This window comes from Aptenodytes patagonicus, chromosome 4 (genome assembly GCF_965638725.1).
Source record: "Aptenodytes patagonicus chromosome 4, bAptPat1.pri.cur, whole genome shotgun sequence".
Classification (NCBI taxonomy): domain Eukaryota; kingdom Metazoa; phylum Chordata; class Aves; order Sphenisciformes; family Spheniscidae; genus Aptenodytes; species Aptenodytes patagonicus.
In genome coordinates, this window is record NC_134952.1 from 26420060 (window position 1) to 26442795 (window position 22736).

The 22736-nt window shown below is 39.1% G+C and overlaps 1 protein-coding gene across 7 annotated transcripts in view; it reads left to right on the top strand.

Annotated features, from left to right (window-relative positions):
- Positions 1-778: 778 nt before the first annotated feature.
- Positions 779-22736, top strand: part of KLHL5 (kelch like family member 5) — a 65017-nt gene continuing 43059 nt past the window's right edge. For 2 of the 7 annotated variants that reach the window (XM_076336099.1, XM_076336102.1), the window contains exons 1-2: positions 1207-1333; positions 3765-3856. Coding sequence is in view for 2 of the 7 variants with exons in the window: in XM_076336098.1 (XP_076192213.1) it covers positions 20833-21209 (377 nt within the window). In the remaining 5 variants the exon portion in view is untranslated. Of the gene's footprint in view, positions 809-1206; positions 1334-3764; positions 3857-20710; positions 21210-22736 lie in introns of those variants that run through there. The other 5 variants (XM_076336101.1, XM_076336105.1, XM_076336103.1 and 2 more) reach the window with 5 other exon arrangements.

A 22736-nucleotide genomic window follows, 5' to 3' on the forward strand; every position in this document is an offset into this window, starting at 1 on the left:
AAGGTGTTGCATAACAAGGCCAGCAAAGGGTGGAGCGTGTTTGCCCATTAGGCGTCGAGTACAGGCTGCCTCAGCACCACACGGTGCCAGGGTTCTGAGAGGGTAACGGTTGCGTTGTCTGTCGCTGCAGATTTCTTTCACTTAAATGGGGCAGTGGGAAGTTACAGAAATACTTAGCTTTGCGGTTTTAGAAGACAGGCAAGTGTACCCAGGGACAGGATGAGGGCTTTTATAGGGTTAATCAAGAGAAACCCCCAAAAGGGGAAGCTGCCACCCCCGCCGTTTCACCTGCCCCGCCGAGAGGGGGAGCGCAGCGCGGGCGGCGCCGCAGCCTGTGAGGATCAGCCGCGGCCCCGCCACGCCCCGCCACACGCGGCCACGCGCTCCCCCTGCCCTTGGGCGCGCGGAAACGGGCGGTTGGCTGGCGGCGGCGCGCGCCTCCCGCCCTGGGGCAGGAGGCGGAGCCGGCGGCTCGGTGGGGTGGGGGCGTGGCGCGGCGCCCCGCCCCGCCTCTGGGTCCTCTTCCCCCGCCCCGCCCCTCCCCCCGCGTGCGCGGCCGGCTCCGGGGCCGGAGCCGCCCGAGCGCGCAGGGGGAGGGGCCGGGAGCGGGGCCCATGGGGACACGTTAGCGCCGGGGAGGGATCGCCCGGTGTCCGCGGCCCCCCCCCCCCCGGCAGAGCGGGAGCGCTGGCTGCCGCCGGGCCGGAGTGGGAGGGGAGGGGAGGGGAGGGGGGTGCCGGGGCCTCCCTTGCGATTTTTTTCTTTCCCCGCCCCCTCCCAACCTCGCCCCCTTCCCGGACCTTGAGAGGTGAGAAGGGCGGTCGGGGCTTGGCAGCGAGCGGAGGGGGTTTGGGGCTGCCGGGAGGCGGAGGAGAAAGCGAGGAGGAGGAGGAGGAGGAGGAGGAGGAGGAGGGCGGCGGCGAGGGCTAGCGAGGGACGGGTTCCCGCCCTCCCTCCGCCCGGCTCTCGCCTGCTTGCCGGCTGTGGAGAGCGGCTGGCGACTGCCGCCCTGAGGAGCGTCCCCGGGGGGAGGGAAGGGTGACGGCCCCCGGGCTGAGCGCGGGCTGGGGCGGGAGCCCGCGCCCCGCCGCGGTGGCAGCCCCGCCGGGCGGGGGCCCGGGGCGCTCGCTCGGGGAAAGTGCTGGCACTCGAGCGGGGAGGCGACGGCCTGATGCAGGACGGGGGGGGGCTGTTGTCCAGGGCAGGACGCCGACGCGCGTGGAGACGCGGGGGTCTGTGTCCCGCCGGGCAGGGTAGCCCCCGTGGCTGACTCGGTTCAAAGCGTTCAGAGCGAAGACCCGGTAAAAGTGCACTTAACACACTAGGCTTTCAGGTATTTGTCCATTTGTTTGTCTCGTAACCTTCACGATCATAGTATGAAGTAGTGAAAAACTGATTTTTTTTTTTTTTTTGAGGCTGATCGAACAGAGTAGAGCAGCGACTGCCAAATACCAAAATGGGGAGTGATGTTATTACACGGGGAAAAAAAGAAGTGTAAGAGTTGAACATCAAACGACTGCTGTTTATATATGTTATTGCTTCATGTTTTTACTTAAAGCCTTTTTGTGGCTTTGGGCTTTGAACTCGCGCTCGTTTAGCTGTGCGAACGATGATGTAGCTTAGCAGTCCAGCTGAAATCAAGCCATCTATGGCTCATTATCAGGGTGTTCTAGCAGTAGTGTCAGTTTTTAGCCAGTAATGTCAGAACAGTAAAAAGGGGACGCTTGGGTTTGTTGGTTTCTTTTACTTAGAAGTTAATTATGAAATTATATAAGCTAAACTCCGAATAGAGTCTTATTTTCAAGTAAAAATTACCACTCAAGTCTTCTTACTAGCATGAATAGGAATAAAAATTTGAAGTCATGGTTATGTCAGTGTAGCTTGCGTATCTAGACAAACTCTATGTATTGTGGGGATGGATCCTTTTCAAAAACAGATCACACAAGATGTGTTTTCATGAGCAGTTCATTAATTTTGCCAGAAAAGATCTCTGATCATTTCTCATGAAGGTATTTTCGCATGAGAATTTCCGGACGCATATGTGGATGAATACTTAAAAAAAAAAAAAAAAAAAAAAAAAAATGCCTTGCTCTTGAACTTCGTAGGTGCATTCCTGATGGAGGAGATTGTGTTCCCATCTTATGTTTTTCCTGTTTTCCACTTGCTGAACAATGCTAAGGAGCATAAAGCAGGATAGAACCAAAATAATAACAGCCCTAATCTGAGTCAGATAGTGTTTTCCTCTGCCATGCGTCAGCTTCACTGAACCGTCCCTCAAGTACATCCTCTGGATGGGCACGTCCACTACCAAAGCCAGCATGTTTACTCCATGGCAGTAGATTTTAACATTGTGTTTCGCAGAAATGCAATGACTGCAAATTTAAAATAAAAAAGAATTTGCATGAAGGTGAAAAAATCTTCCATTAGACCATTATGGTCAAACAGTAATTGCAAACTGTTGCTAACAATGACAATTCATATTGATGAACTTGTTCCAACTCTCTGGACTTTTGTATCAACAGTGCTTTTAAAAAGATTGTTCTTTGGTTGTGTTGATGTCTTGTGTGTTTGTTGATGTAATTCAGTGTTTCATGATGTGGTAAAGAAGATTACCTAATTAGACATAACATGACCCAATAATGAAATTTTCTACAGCTCCTGAGAAATTAAAATGTGATTTTACATTTCCCTTACAAAACTCTTACAATGGGAAAGTTTGCCTCCTCCCCTATCAATTAAATTGCCTTTTATTATAGCAATATTACCAAGTAGAAGAACGCATTAATTACAAACCTAACTATCCACCGTTGGCTTTTTTTCGTAAGAACAAAAACTTTCATTCAGAATTACCAACAGAGCAACTGCTGACCATAAATAAATTTATTAATTGGCTGTATGGCCTTAAAAAACAATCATATAGGAGAGATGAGGTTATGTGCTGCAGAGGCAAGAATGAGGTGCTATTACTATTCAGACAGCTAGGAGGTTCTTGCAGCTAGTAAAAAAGATCAGACCATGAGAGGTCAAATATTAGGTATCACACTATGCATGCAGGTGTCCTATGGAGCTACATTTTCTTTCACTTTAAAGTGCATGTAGTCAATTTGCTTGGTGCCGAGCCAAAAGTAGACACATACTGTGTCAGCAGGCTAGGTTTTTTGAGTAGAGGTCTTACTTCAGCTGGAAAATTTTTAGTGGCCTGTAAATAGGAAAGGGTTGAGAACCACTGTAACAGTAAGTGTGAATTTTTATAGAGCTGCTCCATTTATTGAAGCATGTTTAGTGGTGGTACTTGGCTTTATTTACCAATACAGCCAATGTTACCCTTTGGCAACAGTGTTCAGTTTAAGTGCTTCATGTGGCAGAGCAATTCTTCATTGCTTTTCCCTTCATGGAATTATGGCTAGCCAAAGATAGGGCTGAAAATGCACTAAGGTTATTTAAAAAAAAAAAAAAAAAAAAAAGATACTGTCTTGTAACCCGGTGTTTCTTGAGAGTTTATGATTTCAAATTTCATATTAATTTCCCCTCTTTCTTTGGAGTCTTTGTTGATGTGTATGTAACCTGAAGTTGTGGAAGGAACTAAGGTGACAATTCTGCAGTGACACGCTTTTATTGCCTTCCTCTCAGAAAGTTTAGGAATCACAGGACAAGTGGAAGGAAGTTCTGTCTGAATAGAGTAGGCAATCTGCTTTCAAGATTTTTTTTTTTCCCCCTGAATGGATGGTTCTTATTTGTTTGTACTGTTACTTTTCTGCCTCTAGATTTTTTTCTGCTACCTCAAATTTTTAGAAGGAGGAAGACAAATGGAACTACATGATTCTTTGAACACGTAGAGATCATTCTGGTGTTACAGGTAATTACTGTATTTACTCAGTTCTAACAGTAAGTTATGCTACAAGGAACATAAATTTAGCCCACAAAGGTACTGGGTCTTCCTTACACCTGGAATTCCATCTTTTTTCTGTTATACACCTTGTGAGGGCTTCCTTCTAGTGAGCATACACAAGCAGGAATTGACTTTGCCTTTGTGGACTTCGCATCCAAGTGTTTGGAACGCTTTTATGTGATTTCATCAGTTCTGCTCTTTATCAAAGCATGCTTTATAGAAGACTGTCAGTATTACTATAAAGTTCAATTTTAATCTTTTCAAAATACATGAGAAACCTCTAACTTTGAATCTTCTAATCATTATAGGAAAACCAGGAAAAGTTGATACTGAATCTCTAAGAGAAAATACTGCTTTAGAGAAATGCTTATGAATAGAGGCCCACCAACTGCACAGTCAAATCTCATTACTCCAATAATACTGACTGGCTTTCACTTTCTTTCATTTTTTTAGCAGGAAAGTAGTAGGACTGTTCAAAGCTAAAGTAATTTTCAAAGGGAATAGCTTTGACATTTGCACAAAGCAAAGTGATAAAAGAATGTTGAAAACCTGAATACATGCAAGAGTCTAGCTTTATCTGAACTCTCTGTAAAGTAAAATACTGCTGAAAAAATAGTCGTGAGGATGAGAAAACCAGTCCAATTAATTTAGGAATACTAGGTTTTACTAAAATGAAAAAAATCTGCTTTCTTGACTGTGAGATCTCTCTGCTTTGGCAGTGTTGATAAAGAAACATACTCCTTTATTGTCTAGAATTTATTCATGCCATGATACAAATACAGAAGAGAGATGGTCTTTCTCACTATTCGTGTCACCATCTGTCACATCACTGGCAATTTACCATATACATAACATTTTTAACAGTAGATGCTTTAATTTGTTCTGTTGTGTATTTTTCTACCTCTCTGGTTCTTGATAAACTTTTTGGCATAGTATAGTATTATTAATTGTATTTTGGGGGGCTGTAACCTTTGACTAGCTTTCCAGGAGCAAGAAATCTAGAGGAATGTTGCAGTTCTACATGCTAGAATAACAGGAAATCTGTTTCAAATAAATTTAGCCCAGAGTGATAGCTGACCACCAGCTGCAGTGTCCTTCGTGGCTCTCTGCTGAGACAGTTCTAGCCTAGAAGTATACAACTCTTGAGACATAATTTTTATTAAGAGTGATGACAAAGTACTTGAGAATTCTGGGTGTAGTTATTACAAGGTCTTGCTTTTCTTTGGGCATTTTCTGTGGGTGGCCATCACACTCATGAGTTGAGAATCATGAGTTTGGGAAGTTTAGAGTTTGAGTCCACTGCCATCCTCTCATTTCTTTATATTGCTCCTTATTAAACTGTTGGGAGAAATTTCTATATCCTATTTTCTTTTGTATAGATGAAATATGAAAGAAATTTATAATTAAAATATTCACTTCCCTCCCCATTGGTGCACCAAAAGTTAACATGTTTTTGGTTAGTATGTGAGTATTTGGGCTAAATAAATTTCATTCTTATAAGCTTCTTATACTTAGAAACATATATCAAAATAGCACTTTAGTATTCCTATTTCTCTGGTTCCAAAGAAGAAAATGCTTGTAAGACACCTAAGGAGCTTGTTCCAAGTTTATGGTTGCCAAAGTGGTACAGACTTTGGCAAGTAATTGGCAGTCAAACCACTGGCACTAGCTATGGTAATCACCAGTACCAACAACGGGAGAGTATTTGCTGTTATATTAGTTTACTGTGCGTTTTCCTTCAATGCAGGCTTATATAACACCAAAACAAGAACCTCTTTCTCACTCTGCATTGCTCTCATCAGTGCCAAATATTTTACTATTGCATAGCAGAATGATGCTTTTGGTACCTGATGCTGCAAACGTAGTGCCCAGATGGAGGTTGGGAGCCACCTGCTTAAGCTTGATGTCTTCCTCTGTCTTTACTCAGGTCTAATAAATTAAAAGCATAGGGTTATAAAGAACATGAGAATGAAACTCAATCAAGTGTCGGTTGGTCTTCCTTCAGGTGCCTTGAGACTCAGCTCTGTCTACAAAGATAGTGACACATTTTATTTATCCTCTCCCTTGTCTGTTTAGAAGCCTTTCCCAGACAACCTGTTAACCCAACAGGATGATAATTAGAAAATTATTATCGAGTCACATATATATGGCATCAAGCAATTGGGGAAACCAGTCCTTCTCAACTGCCATACTTTCTGGGAAATAATAGGCTTTATTTAATTTCTGGTCATAAAGGATTGACCTCCAGTCAGGCTTTTTTTCCCTTTTCCTTTTTTTTCCCTTTTTCAATTTCTTTCCCTCCCCGGTCAGTCTATATCCCTGTTGGTATCTTCACCATAGATGACATCAATACTTTTCTGAGCTTTAAAAATTATTAGAACTGCTAAGGTTCCCCAGAAATTACTTTGAGAACAGACTTTTTGTTTTCATTATTTTGCAGTAGTTCAAAATGTAGTAGCTCCATTTACCAAAATAGCCGACCTCCTCCAGATTGTCAGACTTTTTAGACTTGGCCTGCACCTTTTTCTCTAGTGGTCATGGAAGTTAAAAAGAATTTGAAACAAATGCCAAAATGTACTCCAAAGAGGAGGAACTGAAAAGGTGGACCACTATGAGAGAAATCCTTATTCCCGTCTTACTGTAAGGTAGAATGACTAATTATCAAGCAGGGCTGCTGATTAATAATTATGTCTTATGGACTTATGCTGGCATTTTTCCAGTGGACAAATTTCTGTAAAGTTGAGAGAGGTATTGATTTCAATCTGTTCAGAGGAATACTTTGCCAATTAATTACCTTTTCTGGCAATTCTAAGTGCAACTGATGTTAAAAATCCTGATGTCTTCCATAACAACAGGATATACTTTGAAGAATGATTTTTGATTAGTAACTTGGATTCTTCCAAGGGCATCCATCAGATTTTCAGAATTAGTGGAAAACTGTTCATAAAATTGTACAAGATGTTTTTGTAGAACAGTGAAATTTAAGGTAGAGCACTGGCTTCATCTCTTCTAAAATGTGTCTGGATAGACCTGTCCCACTGCCTTAGCTGATACCTTTGTTAAAATAGTCAATATGCATTGTATTGACTCTATTGAAAAGAACTTAATTTAAAACTTAATAAGAATTTAACCAACTTGCTTAAAATTTGCAATGCTTTCCAACTCAGGAAATTGCCACTTAAATCAACATTCTACTTTTATTTTGTGAAAACTCCTATGGCCCTGTATTACACATTCAGTGGTGGGGGCGGTTCTTGAAAAAGTGTATCAATTGTTCTAGATATCTTCTTAGATATAAAATATAAGTGCTTTCCTACTTAAGGGATAAATACCTTTTCAATTTTGAGAAGTGTCACCCCTTACAGTTTCAAAAAGCCACAGCTTGCCCAAGTGTTTTGCATAATTACAACCTTTTAAGCCTTTGAAAAACATCTTGAAAATGTAAGGTGTTTCTCATGCCTACACTGACTGGATTTTATATGGGGGAGAGGAGGAGCAGAATGAGTCTTACCTAAAAAGAATGAAAGCCTAAGTAACTAACAAGAGTGCTGTGGACAACTTCATGTTTTCAGACCTGTTTCTGATAGTCTTTCCTTAATTATTTCCCGTGGGTTGCAATTGAAGACTTTTTGTTCAGCTAGATAGGCTTTCTGTCTCCAACAATAAAGCAATTCTCACCTTGGCAAAGCATTGCACCAGTAGCATTGGAAAGGACAACGTTAAATGAAAAATTAATTCATTTTGTGAAACGCTGGGTATTATGAGGCCAGAACCGTGATTATTTTTCATGACTCTCTGTTTTGTGATTATAGTATTCTGTGTTTGGTTAAAAAGAAATCCCTCCCCTCCAATCTCAGTTCTGATTAGAACTTAAACCTGTAAGCAGATAGGCTCTGCAGGAAACACTTTCTTTACTAACTAGTGTCTGAGGTACAACTTTCTTCTGAAATGCCATATTAATAGCAATTACCAAAAAAGAAAAGAAAAAAAAAACCCAATCTTTTGAAAAGCTAAACACAACACATAAAGAATAGTTCAACTTTGCAGTTGTAACTTTTCAGTTCAGTGAAATATTTCTATTTTTAAACTATTTCTGCTCTATCTGCTTCCTACTAGTTTCCCTGAAGTTCTCTCTTTTCATCTTTTTTAATCAGTTTAATTAATAGGCAATATATTTTAAAAGCTGGACTTAGATGGAGCAGAATGTATTTCCTATTCTTCCTTCCATGTTGCGCACAATTTTTTCAGAGTAAGTGAGCGGGTGTGGTAGTATGATGTACTTAAGGGTTTTGTAACCCTTTCATGCTCAGTGTTGCTTATTGGCAGCCCTATTCCTCAACTGCAGGAACTGTTTACACATAACATTTTTAATACTGACTTTGAATAGGAAGCTCTTGCAGCCTATTGAACTGTAAGCAGTTTCACTTTCTAAGCACTCCTTTTTTTTTCTGGCACTTTTGAATCCGTTTTATGTATACGTTGTTCATAAAAGGGAAAGAGCAATGAAGGAAGAGAAAGAGAGAAAAGAAAAACCTGTGGTCAGGTCTTTATACCATCCTGCTCTCAAATTTCTTTCAAAGTATGTTAAGCTATTGTGCAATCATAGCTATTCAGAACCAAAAAAAAGGAGAGACCTACATTATCTCAAACCTCTTTTAGGTTATTTTTTAAATTCTGGTGTTTTTTCTGATGTGTCTTCCATCTCTTCCGCCTCCCCTCCTTTCTCCAGTATGTTACGAAGCTGTAAGAGGAAATACTGATAACATTTTGATAATGGGCTGTATAGGCAAGATGATGATATAATCTGTCTAGTACAGATTCCAGATGATTTGGGTGGAAACAGTATCATTCTTTACTAAAAAATAAAGTGCACACCATTCGCGCTTATTGTAGCCTCAATTTCAGAGCCAACAGAACTTCTCAAAATCAGGCTGAAGTATACCCATAGAACAGATGAAATATGCACAGCACCTGGCTATGTAATATGGTACATATTCATAGTGTACAATAAGACAAGAATCGAGTCCAGAGAAGTTTACTAAACTGAACTGTAAAGAATACAAATAGTAATATGGCTGAATTACCAAATTAATTAAATGTTTATAAGTAGTATGTATGTGGTGAGGAGACATAGGAGAAGCTCACAGGAAGATGAGGTTTTTGTCAGTGGTTTTGGTGATTGGATTGTTTGCAAGCAAGTTCTTACTTGTTACCAGAGTAGACATTTTGTATTGACTTTTGCATAAATAAGCTATTAGCCTGATAGTTGCCTTCCAGATAAGTAAAGCATTCTACATTGATTATTCATTATATCCATATGCGTTTGTCTGGTAGATATTCTAAAATATATTCTAAAATATATTCTAAAAAGAAGTATTTTTGAATATTACATGATCACTTGGTCCTTGTCAAAGATGAAATCAAAGTTTAAATCTTGCTCTTTTTTGCGCAGTAAGAGAAATGGTATTTTGAACGTAACTGTAATCACAAGCTTGTGCATTCAAACTATAATTAAAACACTAAGAAAGTAGAGCATTTGATGATGTTATCATAACTTGATAAGGCTTGGCAAGCTGTTTACCAAGAACCGTAGCATTTTAAGCTTGGAAGTATTTTCCAAGTAAATAAAAGTAATTAAAATTAATCTATAACTTTATAAACATGTGGGCAGATCAAGTGATAAGTAATAGAACTTCACTCTTTCGTACCTCCTCTCACTTCTCGGTGGATTTTTTTTTTCATTAACAAATACAAATTTAAATTGCACCTTTGCATAAGAAATTGACTGATGTTTTGACCAAAGAACAGTTGTACTTAAAACAGATTAAGTGATAGTTTCAGTAAATAATGTTAAACTTACAAGCTTAATGAATGAGAAATACTTTTTATAAATACTGAAAGCTAAATTAGGAATTCTTAGAACTTTGAGATAATGAGGAGGATAGATTGGCAAATGATTGCAGACCATCTAAATCTGATGAGATCCACGTGCAGTAGCACAACATGTTAGTTTTGTATTTTGCTTAAGATTTAGCTAGAGTTGATAGGAGAGAAAGAAAAAAACACTTCGTAAGCAAATAATGAAAGTTTTTTTCTCAATTATGCCTTCTCCTTCTGACAGTTTAGCCATCTGGGTTCAAGAGTTTTCTCTTTTGACCATGCTACTTCCGTAGTGGACCTCATGCCCCTGGGAGTGCCAACAGTTTGGATTAGTATCCTGTGTTCCTCCTGGCAGTTTATTTATATTGCTGTTGCCTACTTCTCACTCTCTGCGCAGAACAGGAAATGTTTTAAGATTCCTGTAAAAACGGGAGAGGCAGCTAAGATAGGGATCAGTATGCCTCTTAGGATAGCTGAACAGTTAACTCTGCAAGTACTTTAATGATTTAAAAGTTTAATAGGTGGTCTAGATTTCTACCATTGTTGCCTTCTTTCTCAAGGTCATTTCAGTTTTAGACAATTGTGGAAGGGTAGGAGCTCATAGTTGTGTTTGAACAATCAGTCAGATACTGTGATGATTTCTGTTCTGCTTTGTTTCTAAATCCTGGGCTTAGGTGATACGTAGCCACTCAAGCTAAGGCAGTTGTGCATCTCAGAAGCAAAAGATATGCAGCTTGTGAGCCTGTAAGTTCCCTAGATGAGTTGGCCTTATGTCTTTTGGTTTATCAGTTCCTCCCTAATAACATTTCTGTCTACTTGCCAATTTTAGTCAAACTCAACAGAATGGAGCCCTTACTGTGTTTAAATTCCTGAAAGGTTTTGAAAATATGGGTAGGTAGGGAAGGCCAAATAAGTCATACTACTTGACCTGCCTGCCAGCTGATGAACCTGTCTGCTTCGGGGTCTGAATATGACAAAGGGTTTGCTTGTCCTGCCTGTCCTGGTACTTAGTAGGGAGGGGTATGCGTGCACGTGGGTGAGGGAGACTATGTGAGATGAAGCATGCAGGAGAACTGGAGTTATTGTTAGAAGAGCTTGTAAAATAAATAATAGTGGGGAACCTGAGATTACTTATGCATGAAACTACAGAGACAGAATGGAGAACCTAAGAAACCAATTTTCTGATTATATTTAGGAATACATGGTGACTTGATATATAGTTTAATCTGAGGTTTAATAGTATCCGAATACAGAATTAAAGGATGTTTTTCCTTATGTGCCTCAGATACATATTATTTTAAGCAACATTGACCCAAGGCAGAGGACTAGTTTTGTTTTAGAGTGAAGGGGATAATTAAATGTACTGTGATTTGTTTTGCATGTTTTTTTCCTAATAATACTTCCTTGAGCCAAAGCACTGGTAAAATCAATGGAAACCTTTAATTAACATCTCTAATTTAATCATGTTGCTTTTACGACTTTGTGAAGCTTATTGTAACATGAAAAACCTATCATCAAGATACAATGCTTGTAATTAAAGCAAGTAATACAAGGCATTTTATTGTGTATTTATAAACAAATATATGTATGATCCAATTTAAACATCTCTGGGACTTTGATTATGAATACTGCTCTCTGGTATTGATCTCTCATTTCAGTGCTTGATTTCAGATTTAGTTACTGCTGTAAATGTCACTTGTTATGGAGAAATAAGATGAAAGAGTTGGGTTTTCTACTCTACAAGATAATACTTTCTAGTAATGTATATCTGTCAGCCACTAGTGTGTCTAATTATAAACAGGACTTTTAGTAGTGATTGGTGATGATTCATCTCACAAGTCCTTAATCGGAATATGAACACTTAAATGCTCTTTTAGAAATCTTTACTATAACACACGTATTTTGTAAGAAATTGAGATAATTTCTTTATGTGGCATTTCTTGCATAGTCATTGCTTCATCTGTGTTCAATGAATCGTATAAGGAGCAATCATCACTGGCAAGCTGAATTGGAAAAATGCTCTTCTGTACCATACTGTTGTATTAAAGTAAATCGTATATATTTAGAGTTGGCATAGAAAAACTTAATACCATACTGGAGGGGGGAGAACGTGTTCACGTACAGTATCCTTTTGATAATGTTCTAACAAAATGCTTCTAAAGTATTTCTTTAAAAAGTAAGGCACTTATTACTTTTGTTTATATGTATTAAAGATGAAAGAAATATTTCATTTAGCAGGGCAGGGTGAGAATAACCTGTTAAGGAGCAACATTTCCATTCAGTAGCGTGGAACTGATGCGTTGAATTCATCACCTCCTGTACATCTCATTACCATGCTTGGCAGTCATCTTCTGTACTTGTAAGGATCATAACCACAAACTGGCAGTAGATAAAAATGTTTTCTTTTTTACCTGTCTAACCTTGAGCTTACCAAAATGGTTTATTTCTATCCAGTTGTTACTTTTAAGGCTTTGATGGCATAAAGGCACTTAATCCATGTGAGTGCACAAATAGAATTAGGATGCTCATTTGATAGGTTATGTTGCTTTCATATTACTTGTATGATAAATGCACATTGTTATTAATTAAAAGAATTCTTTACTTGTCACAGCAGCCATTCCTGTAAAGTCAGTTTAAGGAAGGGACATAAGTCCATGGAATAAGTAGAAGATGGTCAACTAGATACTTGATTTCTCTTTTGCCACTGTACAAACAGATCAACATTTCACAGAATCACAGAATGGTTGAGATTGGAAGGGACCTCTGGAGGTCATCTGGTCCAACCCCCCTCTGCTCAAGCAGGGTCACCAAAAGCAGGTTGCCCAGGACCATGTCCAGACAGCTTTTGAATGTCTCCAAGGGTGTCGAATCCACAGCCTTCCTGGGCAACCTGTACTCAGTCGTCCTCACAGTGTAAAAGTGGTTCCTTATGTTTAGGTGGAGCCTCTTGTGTTTTAGTTGTTGCCTGTTGCCTCTTGTCCTATCACTGGACACTCCTGAAGGAAAGAGCCTGGCTCCATCTTCTTTGCACCTTCCCTTCCCTTTGCACCCCCAATTCAGATACTGATGAGACCCCCCCAGGCCTTCTCTAGGCTGAACAGTCCCAGCTTGCTCAGACTTCCCTCATATGAGAGATGCTCCAGACCGTTCATCATCTTAGTGGCCCTTTGCTGGACTCTCTCCAGTATGCCCATATCTCTCTTGTACTGAGGAGCCCAGAACTGGACACAGTACTCCAGGTGTGGCCTCACCAGTGCTGAGTAGAGGGGAAGGATCACCTGCCTCGACTTGCTGGCAACACTCCTCCTAATGCACCCCAGGATACCATTATCCTTCTTTGCTGCAAGGGCAGGCTGGTGGCTTATGTTCAACTTGGCAACCCCCAGGTCCTTTTCTGCAAAGCTGCTTTCCAGCTGGGTGGCCCACAGCATATACTGGCGCATGGGGTTGTTCCTCCCCGGGTGCAGGATTGTGCACTTCCCTTTGATGAACTTCATGAAGTTCTGAAGGCCGGTCTTGCTAGTAAAGGCAGAGTCAGAGGGTATTCAATACCTCAGCTTTTTCCATGTCCTGTGTCACCAGGGCCCTGCCCCATTCAGCAGCAGGCCTACATTTTCCCTAGTCTTCTTTTTGTCACCTGGGTACCTATAGAAGTCCTTCAGGTTGCCTTTGACATCCCTTGTGAGATTCAACTCCAGGTGGGCATACAGTGGTAGAATTCTTTATATTGCAAGGATTTTTGAGAAGTTCTGTTTGACATCTGTGACGTTACACACAATTGGGTTCCTAAAATGTTATAAGTGCGTCTTGTGCAGATGTAACATTAATTCTTAAAACTAAATAAAAGTTCTGGTTTTTGTATTAATGAGACATTAATATGGTTCTCATAAACATTAATTTGATACTTACAAACACTGATATGATTCTTATAAGCATTCTGCATTTTAGTGTGATGATTATTGGTTTTATACTTTGATCATTTGTGTTGCCTTTCTGTGAACCCTGTATTCTGCAACACTTTTTTTGAGTTGCAATGATCAATTGCACACAAGGAATTCCAGATGAGGTCACACCATTTGTTTTATAAATATGTAACAAAATAGATATCCTCATATATTATCCCTTACGCAGCTGAAAATCTCAGTTGGGTGGCGGGGGGGTGTTAACTGAAGCTGCTAATTAAACAGAGGTCCTCATTGAGAGAGAAATAATTAGTCTCTTGAGGTGTCTTTTGGTGTTAAATCACTCATTTAGAATGCTCAAGTCTATCTTGAAATACTTTGCTTCAGTAGCTGTCGCATTGCATAGCTTGACATTTAAATACAGTGTAAACTTTTCACCCCTGGACCTCTCTGTATTTCTCTTAGAAGTTTGTGTAGTCTGGCATGGAGCACTGTCTTGTATTACCTAATCACTTGCAAATCTACTTCTTCACTGTTCTTTTACTGTGTCATAATCTGGTAGTTTTCTGTATGGGGCCTGACATAGAACTGTTGAGTGCCTGTAATTTTTTACCAAACAAGCATCCACTCTGCTGTTGACAATGTTGGTAGTGTTTTTCTTTACCCATTTTTCTGTGGGTTTTTGAGGAAAACTGAATGCCTCGTGGTGAAATAAAGCTGCTGCTGTCTTGGACAAATGTAAAAATATCTTCTTCAGTTTGCCTGCAAATTTGCCTACGAAGGTGACCTTGGCCATGTTTATATTATCACGATAAAAGGAAACGATCTCCATGTTACTTTGTTTGGATTTGCCGCAATCCTTCCATCTGTGGTACATGGCCTTATGTAGCTTTATTAAGCAATACCTTCCTAAACTGGTTCTAAAGAATGGCTTTACTCTCAGCAGGACTTCTTTAAGTATCTGCAGGACAGTGTTTTTGTTACCACTCTTCCTTAAGAGTGACATTTCTAGAGGAGATGATTTGTGCTGGAGTATTACTGTCTCTAGATTGATGACTTTACCTCGTTTTCGTTAGAATCGGTGGTACCAGTATTCCTGGAGTGTATGAACTGAGAACCTTTTGCTTGTCTTAATCTTTGTGTGACTACTTGAGCGTTTTGGTACAGAAAACTGGTTTTGTGATTTGGGAGATTGGCCTTTCACAGTGTTGTCCATATAAATGAGTTTTAACTGAAAAACCACAGCTGACCTGATGGACTCAGAGTGCAAACTTTTGGAGGGTGAATAAGCTTCAGGGGACTTAATGTGCTGTTTACTCAGGAATAGCTCTGCATTAGTTTTACTTGTAGATAGTGCAGTTCCTGATAATGCTTGGGTATTACTTGGGTAGACAGACATCAATGTTAATGTTTCAATGTTAAAGAAATGTAGATGTCTTGGATCACAACTATTGTTCTGTGTGAACCAGTATGGTGCTTGAGCTACAAAAAATCTAGGATCTGACAGTGTAGTCTTCTATTACATATGGAAATCTTTCTCCCTGCCCCCGCCCCCCCCCCCCCCCCGCCCCCCATCTCAATAAAATAAACAGCAAACCAGACTATTGCTCTGTACAGGTCTTTTCATGCTATTGTTAAGCTGAGTGCTCTAAAGTCAGTGTTTCTAAACATATGACTTGCACCTCTCAAGGGAAATGTGCAATGCAAAGTGGCAGAAAGTTGCGATGTAGTGCCAGTAATTTGGCTGCTGCTCATTTCTGCCAGTCAGAACAATGAATTTAAGTACATACAGTCAGTAACTGTAGGGTGTTGTCGTGGTTTAACCCCAGCCAGCAACTAAGCACCACACAGCTGCTCTCTCACTCCCCCCCCGATGGGATGGGGGAGAGAATCGGAAGAGCAAAAGTGAGAAAACTCGTGGGTTGAGGTAAAGACAGTTTAAGAAGTAAAGCAAAAGCCACGCATGCAAGCAAAGCAAAACAAGGAATTCATTCACTCCTTCCCATCGGCAGGCAGGTGTTCAGCCATCTCCAGGAAAGCAGGGCTCCATCATGCGTAACAGTTACTTGGGAAGACAAAACGCCATCACTCCGAACGTCCACCCCTTCCTTCTTCTTCCCCCAGGTTTATATGCTGAGCATGACATCATACGGCATGGAATATCCCTGTGGTCAGTTGGGGTCAGCTGTCCCGGCTGTGTCCCCTCCCAACTCCTTGTGCACCCCCAGCCTGCTCGCTGGTGGGGTGATGTGAGAAGCAGAAAAGGCCTTGACTCCATGTAAGCACTGCTCAGCAGTAACTAAAACATCCCTGTATTATCAACACTGTTTTCAGCACAAATCCAAACCATAGCCCCATACTAGCTGCTATGAAGAAAATTAACTCTATCCCAGGCAAAACCAGCACAGGTGTTTTCCTCTTTTTCTATCCTATGCTGTTGCTGCTGTAAGGGACTTTTCACATAACCATGACCAGAAGTGTTTGCACTTATAAAAAAACTTTGGGATAGGAAGTGATTATTATTTTATAGAACCACAGAGCATGAACATAGCTATCTTCCTGAAGTGTCTGAGCTATTTATGTAATTTTGGGGCTGGAACACAGGAATAGGGAAGAAAAAAGAAAGTAAACATTTAACATTTTTTTTAATGTAAGCAGAATTGCAGTTTGGGGTTTGTCTGTAGCAGTTTTCTTTGAACAGTTATTTTAGTGCCTCAAACTAATACTTTAAAGTTTAAAAATCCCTTTTTAAAAAGTGTTACATTTTGAATGCCTTTTAATCCTGTAAGTATGCATCTGTTTAATTGATGAACATCTTACGGTCAGTGAACCTTTTTTATACTTTAGAATGCATATCTAGGATCGCTAAACATTGGCAATAATATATTACTTTATCACATGTTAATGAGTCTAGTTATGTCTAAAATATATCTTTTTATATTTAATGCTTTTATTAAGCAGTATTTTTTCAAGAGAGAAACAACTCTTGCAGTCAAAACAAAGACTTTATCTAATTATTTTGACATTTTCATTCTTAATTGGCACTTAAAAGGATCATTAATATCTTCTAAGGACTAGCTGAGCCTTTATGCCCTAGATCTTCAATTTAAAAATGGATAACTTTTAATCCATCTGACAGACTAAATACCTTGAAAATATTATATCTGAGTTGCCCTGAAGTTGAGTGGTGATAGTTTTTTGAAGCCAAAACGTAGCAGTGACAGGAAAAATGTTGCCATGAAAAGTGATGTTGAGATTCAAATCTTAGAAGTGCCTCAAAAAAGTATTCCATAAACATATTTGTTTATTTGAAAATTTACCTGACTTCCTAGTGAAAAAGGAAAAGTTATAATGAATAAAAGTACTTAGACCTGATTATTTAAATAATAGTTTTCCATATTTCCCAGCAATGTACTTAGTAATATTTAGAGTGTATCTTCCCTCAAAATACACGGTAGAAGTATCTTAGGAGTGAAAATGTTGTCTAAATTTTAACTAGTTATGCTGGATTGCAATTATCCTTTAACACTTGTATGAATAAACATATCTAATATCAAAGAATGTCAGTGTAGTAAAGTTTTTGGCTAGTAAAAAAAAAAGATTTTTATATCTGTGAAGATAAACTGTTCTGAAGATCTTGAAAAGAGCAATTTATAAAACTGTCATGCTATGTTCTTGGTGTTACCTATTTGCACCATTGCAGATTTAACATACGGTATGCATTTAAATGTTTTCCTTTTGTTCACAAGGCAGAATCTGGGAAGCTGTCCTCCACTGCTAACTGCAGGAATTTATCACTTTGTGGAGCTGCTCATATGAGAGAAGTTATGTGCATAAATGCTCAGGTGCTCCACTCTTAGGAATATCAATCTGATCAGTCAAAATCAGAGTGCTCAAAATTGTCTTCACAGTAACCTTACGCAACCTCTTTAATGTGAACAGAATTATGTTCCCAAAGAGGACAGTGTATCTGTATTTAAAATCTTGTTATGATTCACCACAAACAGAAAATGGTTATTCAGCTGCAACGGTGACAAAGGTCAGAAAAAATGGGTATAAGCACTCTTGTCTTTTCATTAAACAAAAACTTTTGCCTTAGTAAATGAAAACATATTTCAGAATCCTTGCAAAGTCTGTGTATGCTGTGTTTGACTAAGATGGTACTGTTCAGCTTACCTTTTTAGCAGGTTTCTCAGAAACGCGTTGGTGCATTAGAGAGACACGTGATGGGAGGCCATAGACTAGGGGCGGGCATTTGGATTTGTGAGCACCAATCACCAGACGAGATGTCAAAGATGAGGTTTGGGTGATCCTAGTAAGTGGAAGCTCATCATTTGAGATCTCCTCAAAAGTCTGTTAACTCCCAGCGGGGGACCTCATAAAAGCTATCACATTATTCATAGTAATAAAAATTGTCCAGAACAAGAAGAGGCCCTCAATTATTTCTGAGCGATGTTGTCAATTTAAACTGAAGAATTAAGTGGCACTTGTCTCATCTTGTCATTTGTAATACAAACTTATATCTAATTTATATCAAACAGAGAAATATTGTAGATATTTTATGCAGTCTGTCTTAGAACTGTAATTTGGAGAGTATATAGAAGAGTGAGAGTCTGTATAATCTAGAAAAATGAAAGAAAATAGAAAACAGTTTTGTGTTCTGGTCTCTTAAAACTACAGCACATTTTGTTTTCTAATCTCTGTTTGAGCCCATAGCTTCACAGCCGAAGAAAAGCAGTAATTAGGCTGTATTTCCCAGTAAGTCATGAGAAAGTGCTGAAAAAGCACTAGAATCGCCAAATCTGCCATTGTCTTAGTAGACTTGTACTGAGACAGTTTGAATTTTAAATGAGTCTGTTACACAAGAAAGAGAATCCAGGTCAGTCCTTATGTATAATGGATTTACCATTCCAGCAGAAATAAAGGTATTTAAAGCTTACTTTTCATAGTTAAATGGGTAATTAAAATACTACTGCTGTGATGAATGTTAACAAATACACCAATTGCTTGTCCTGCTTCTCCACCCTTGATGAACACCTGACACCAACAGACAATGTTAAGGAGAAGATAAATAAAAAGATGCCATTTTGTTGCTACTTCCTAAGCTGTACTGTAGTTTCACCCAACTTGCAGTTACACAAATGATGGTGTTTGAACACTGCAGTTAAGCTTTTAACGATTAGCTGTATGTGTACAAGATGAGTAGGGTCTGCATGTCATATCATTTTGGTTAAACATCTGTACAAGTTTTATGCTGATACATTAAAACATTATCCTTCTTAAATGTTTCCCTGTTTGTCTGTGTCTAAATGAAATCCTCCGCAAAGATGGTAACAACTTTGTATATTTACCTACTTAGTCATCTCACTTTCCAAGTATCTTCAGCTGTTTTCTGGACATGCTGCAGAGGCCTTGGTATATAGCTTCTGGTAGGCCAGGATGCTGGCAAAGTACACATTCTGAAATGCAGCATCTCTTTGCAGAGAACAGCTGGAATGCTGTTTCTATAGAAATGAGCTTTGTTAGCATTTATGAGAAGCACTTTCATAAATAACTGTTCTGAGCAATGATGGGTGATCTTTCCAGGTTAAAACTAGCCCTTTCAGCATTGTGGTTCCCAAGAAAATAGCATGATTTACGCCTGGCATTAAGTATGAAACGGAGCATTTGGTTTTTTGGTGGTAAAATTGGGCACTGTTTAAGTTTCATATGGACTCTGCATATAACCTGTTTTAAAGAACACCGCAGATATCCTAATTACAAGATCACGTATTTTGTAGCTCATAATGTTTATCTGAGAGAGAGAGACTTTCACTTTTGGTGAAAACTGTAGGTAGAAAAGAAGCACTTCTTATAAATTTGTTGTATATGTATCGTGGAGAGTTGAACAGACTAACTGAACTGTGAAGATTGAAAACGTAGAACTGTTTATCAAGGACTGATAAAATCCAGTGCCTCTTTGTTGTTCTAAAATTGTTATTACTATTTGCATATGATTGGAATGAGCCTCAGCATTTTATACCTAACTAGCTCCATATGTCATAGAGGAAATAGGCTGGTTTTCGTAGGAAATATAAATTGGTCATTGTGTGTTTTGTCCTTTTGGCTTTCTCTTCCTCATTCAAGTAAAAACTTTTGTTGGATACTTTAATACGTTACACAAATGACCTATCTAGAGGGAATTCTGTCTCAAAAGTATGCATGTCTCTTTTTCACTGCTCCATCATAATACTTTTAACCTGATCTGGAACAGCTGATTGTATATGATTAGAAAGAAGCCTTTTGAGAAGTCGTCTTTTGTTGTCTGTTTCGCAGGGGGTGTTTCTGGTGTCTTGGATAGTGACCAGTTAGCTTTTTCTTGCTTTCGCTCTCAGTGATGTGTAAGTGAATGGAAACCATTAGCTCATTTCAGATAGAAATTTTCAGTTACTGCAGACCTAGATTTGGATCAAAGCACATCAAGATGAAAGGCTCTCTAACCCAGTACTAGTCCCTTGAGCCTTCCAGGGTGTTCTTGTCGTTTTTAAGTTAGTGCATGTCCTGTAATGAGAAAAAGAATTATTTACAGTTCAGTTTCTCCCCAGCATAATCAGTTATTTTTGGATTGGTTTTAAGTCTTTTCTGTAAATTTATTCTTTAGCAGTGCAGGAAGAATGTAATTTGCTTTTTGCAGGTTTTTTCCCCTCTGTAGTAGCAAGAGTTAACAGAACAAGAAGCAGAGATTCTAAGATGCAGTACAGGAATTACGCTGTCATTTGTGGCTTAAGAAAAGGGGGTGGTATTCAGCTCTTGAAAGGGCTTTAATGAATACTGTTTGGTGTTTTTGAAAGCTAATGGTCAGAGGAAAGCAACAGAAACAGCCGTGGAGCTTTTAGGGTAAACCGATTAGCATTTTTCCTGATTGAGGTGATTGTTTCACCTCCTCTTTTTATCTCAGGATTTTTCACCGGCTGTTGCCTTTTGTTTATATTCAAATGACATGCCGTTAAAGAAGCCTTTTTTATGTGAATGCAGTGCTTTCTCCCCTCCTTCTGTAGAAAATCTGCTTGCCACAGACAGGCAGAGCATGTGTTTCTCTTGTCTTGGTTGGGTGCACAAATCTTCTTTTATGTGTGCTGCTTCTTACCCTGTTGCCTAGACGATCACTGGCTTTCACTAAGGATGTCTGGTTCTCGTAAGGAGTTTGATGTGAAGCAGATCTTAAAAATCAGATGGAGGTGGTTTGGTCATCAGGCATCAGCCCCTAACTCCGCAATTGAAAACCACCAGGGAGACTTCTGGAATAGAGGACAAAATGTAACAACTGGTGGCACAAAGTTTTTAGATTCGGGTAATCTACCTTTAACATCAGTTGGTTACAGAAGGTCCAGCCAACAAGATTTCCAGAGTTCATCTGCTTGGCCAATGGCATCCACCTCAGAAATCCCTACATTTGAATTCTCAGCAGAAGACTGTGGAGGTGCACGTTGGCTTGACAGACAAGAAACAGATGATAGAGCAAGTGAAGAAGAAAATGAATCGGACAGCAGTTCGTGCAGGTTAATTATTACTTTCCTATTGTAAGAAATGTGTTTTCATTTCATGTTTACAGATAGCATGCATATATAGGCTACCCTTTACTCTAGATTAAAATGCTTCAGAAACCTAGTAGCTGCTGTGCATCAGAAACAGAAAATGATTTATAATCAGGGTTCTGTGTGTTTACTAGGACCTTCTTGAAAAGCAGCTCTAGAGAATGTGGATAAATGAAGTGCCAGTGTGGATGCACTCACTTGTGTTTTAGATAGTATACCAAGTATACGCTGCTATGAACAAGGTACTGTCCATTACATGGTAATGTTACAGGATGCTTTCTAAATTACTTTGAAGTGACACTGATTGTTTAGTTATGCTGAGATTTAGTCCGGTGCCAGGTAGGAGAAAACTATTAAAATGTAAGCTTCTTGTGACTCTTATCTGATGTTTCCACATGTTTCTATAAATGAGGGAGATGAAACCGTAAAAAATACTTAGACTATAAAACAAAGGTTATTTTCTTGTGCATATGCAACTTGAAGGAAAAAAAAAAAATCATCTATTGAAAGCCAACCAATTTGTGCTTTAAAGTGATTGCAGTTATCCTTCCAGGTGTCTTAAACTGTGTATCTAGCTTAAAAAGAAAAAATGGTTTTACTGTGTCTATAAAGATGTCTTGGTGTTCTTCTCTTACATATCGTTACTAAAGATGAAACTGTAAAATTTGTTCTGAAGTGAAAGGTGTTCACCAGTTGTTGTAAATTAGGCAAGCTAATAATATTTCTTGTTAAGTATCAGTTTCTTATCCTTTTACTGCATAAGTCAGCCGTTCTTCACTAAAAGTATTTTTCCTGTTTTATAGTGCACGTAGTGCATAATAGTTAGCTTACCATTTCAAGTAAATTTTATGATGTTTGCTTTCTCGCTTTTAAGATAACTTTGCGATGATACGGCATTTCAGAAAGTATGGCTATTTAAAAGGGTACGCTGTTTAGTAAAGCCTATTAAGGACAGATTAATCTAGTTATAGCAGTTTTAGTGTTTTGCATTCTCTAGGAGAAGAATTCATTTAGTGCAAGGGCAAAGTAGTCCATAATATAAACACTAACTATTTATGGTTTATATAACCTTTAAAGATTCAAGGAAAGGAGGGAGGGTAAAAATGCTTAGGAGTCAACACAGTGTATTTGCTTTTATCACTGAATGGCAAAAGTACTAGAATTACAGGGAAAGGAAATCCTGCATACTGATGCTTCATAACAGCAGTCTTATGCTGCAACAACTATATAGCTATAAATAACATATCTCTGAAGAGGTCCTATTTTAAGTGATATTCAAGTATGAATTTTTAAATACCTGTCTCGCTGGTTAATATATGTGATATAGGTGTAACATCACCTTCCATTTCAGCAACATCTACCTGTGATGTGAAATTTTTATGTACAGCATTACCCCAAATAGGATATTCTCATCATAGCAAGGTAATCAGTGTAGAAAAAACATGTAATTTTAAGAGATAAATGTGTAGATTGAAATTGCTACAAATTTGT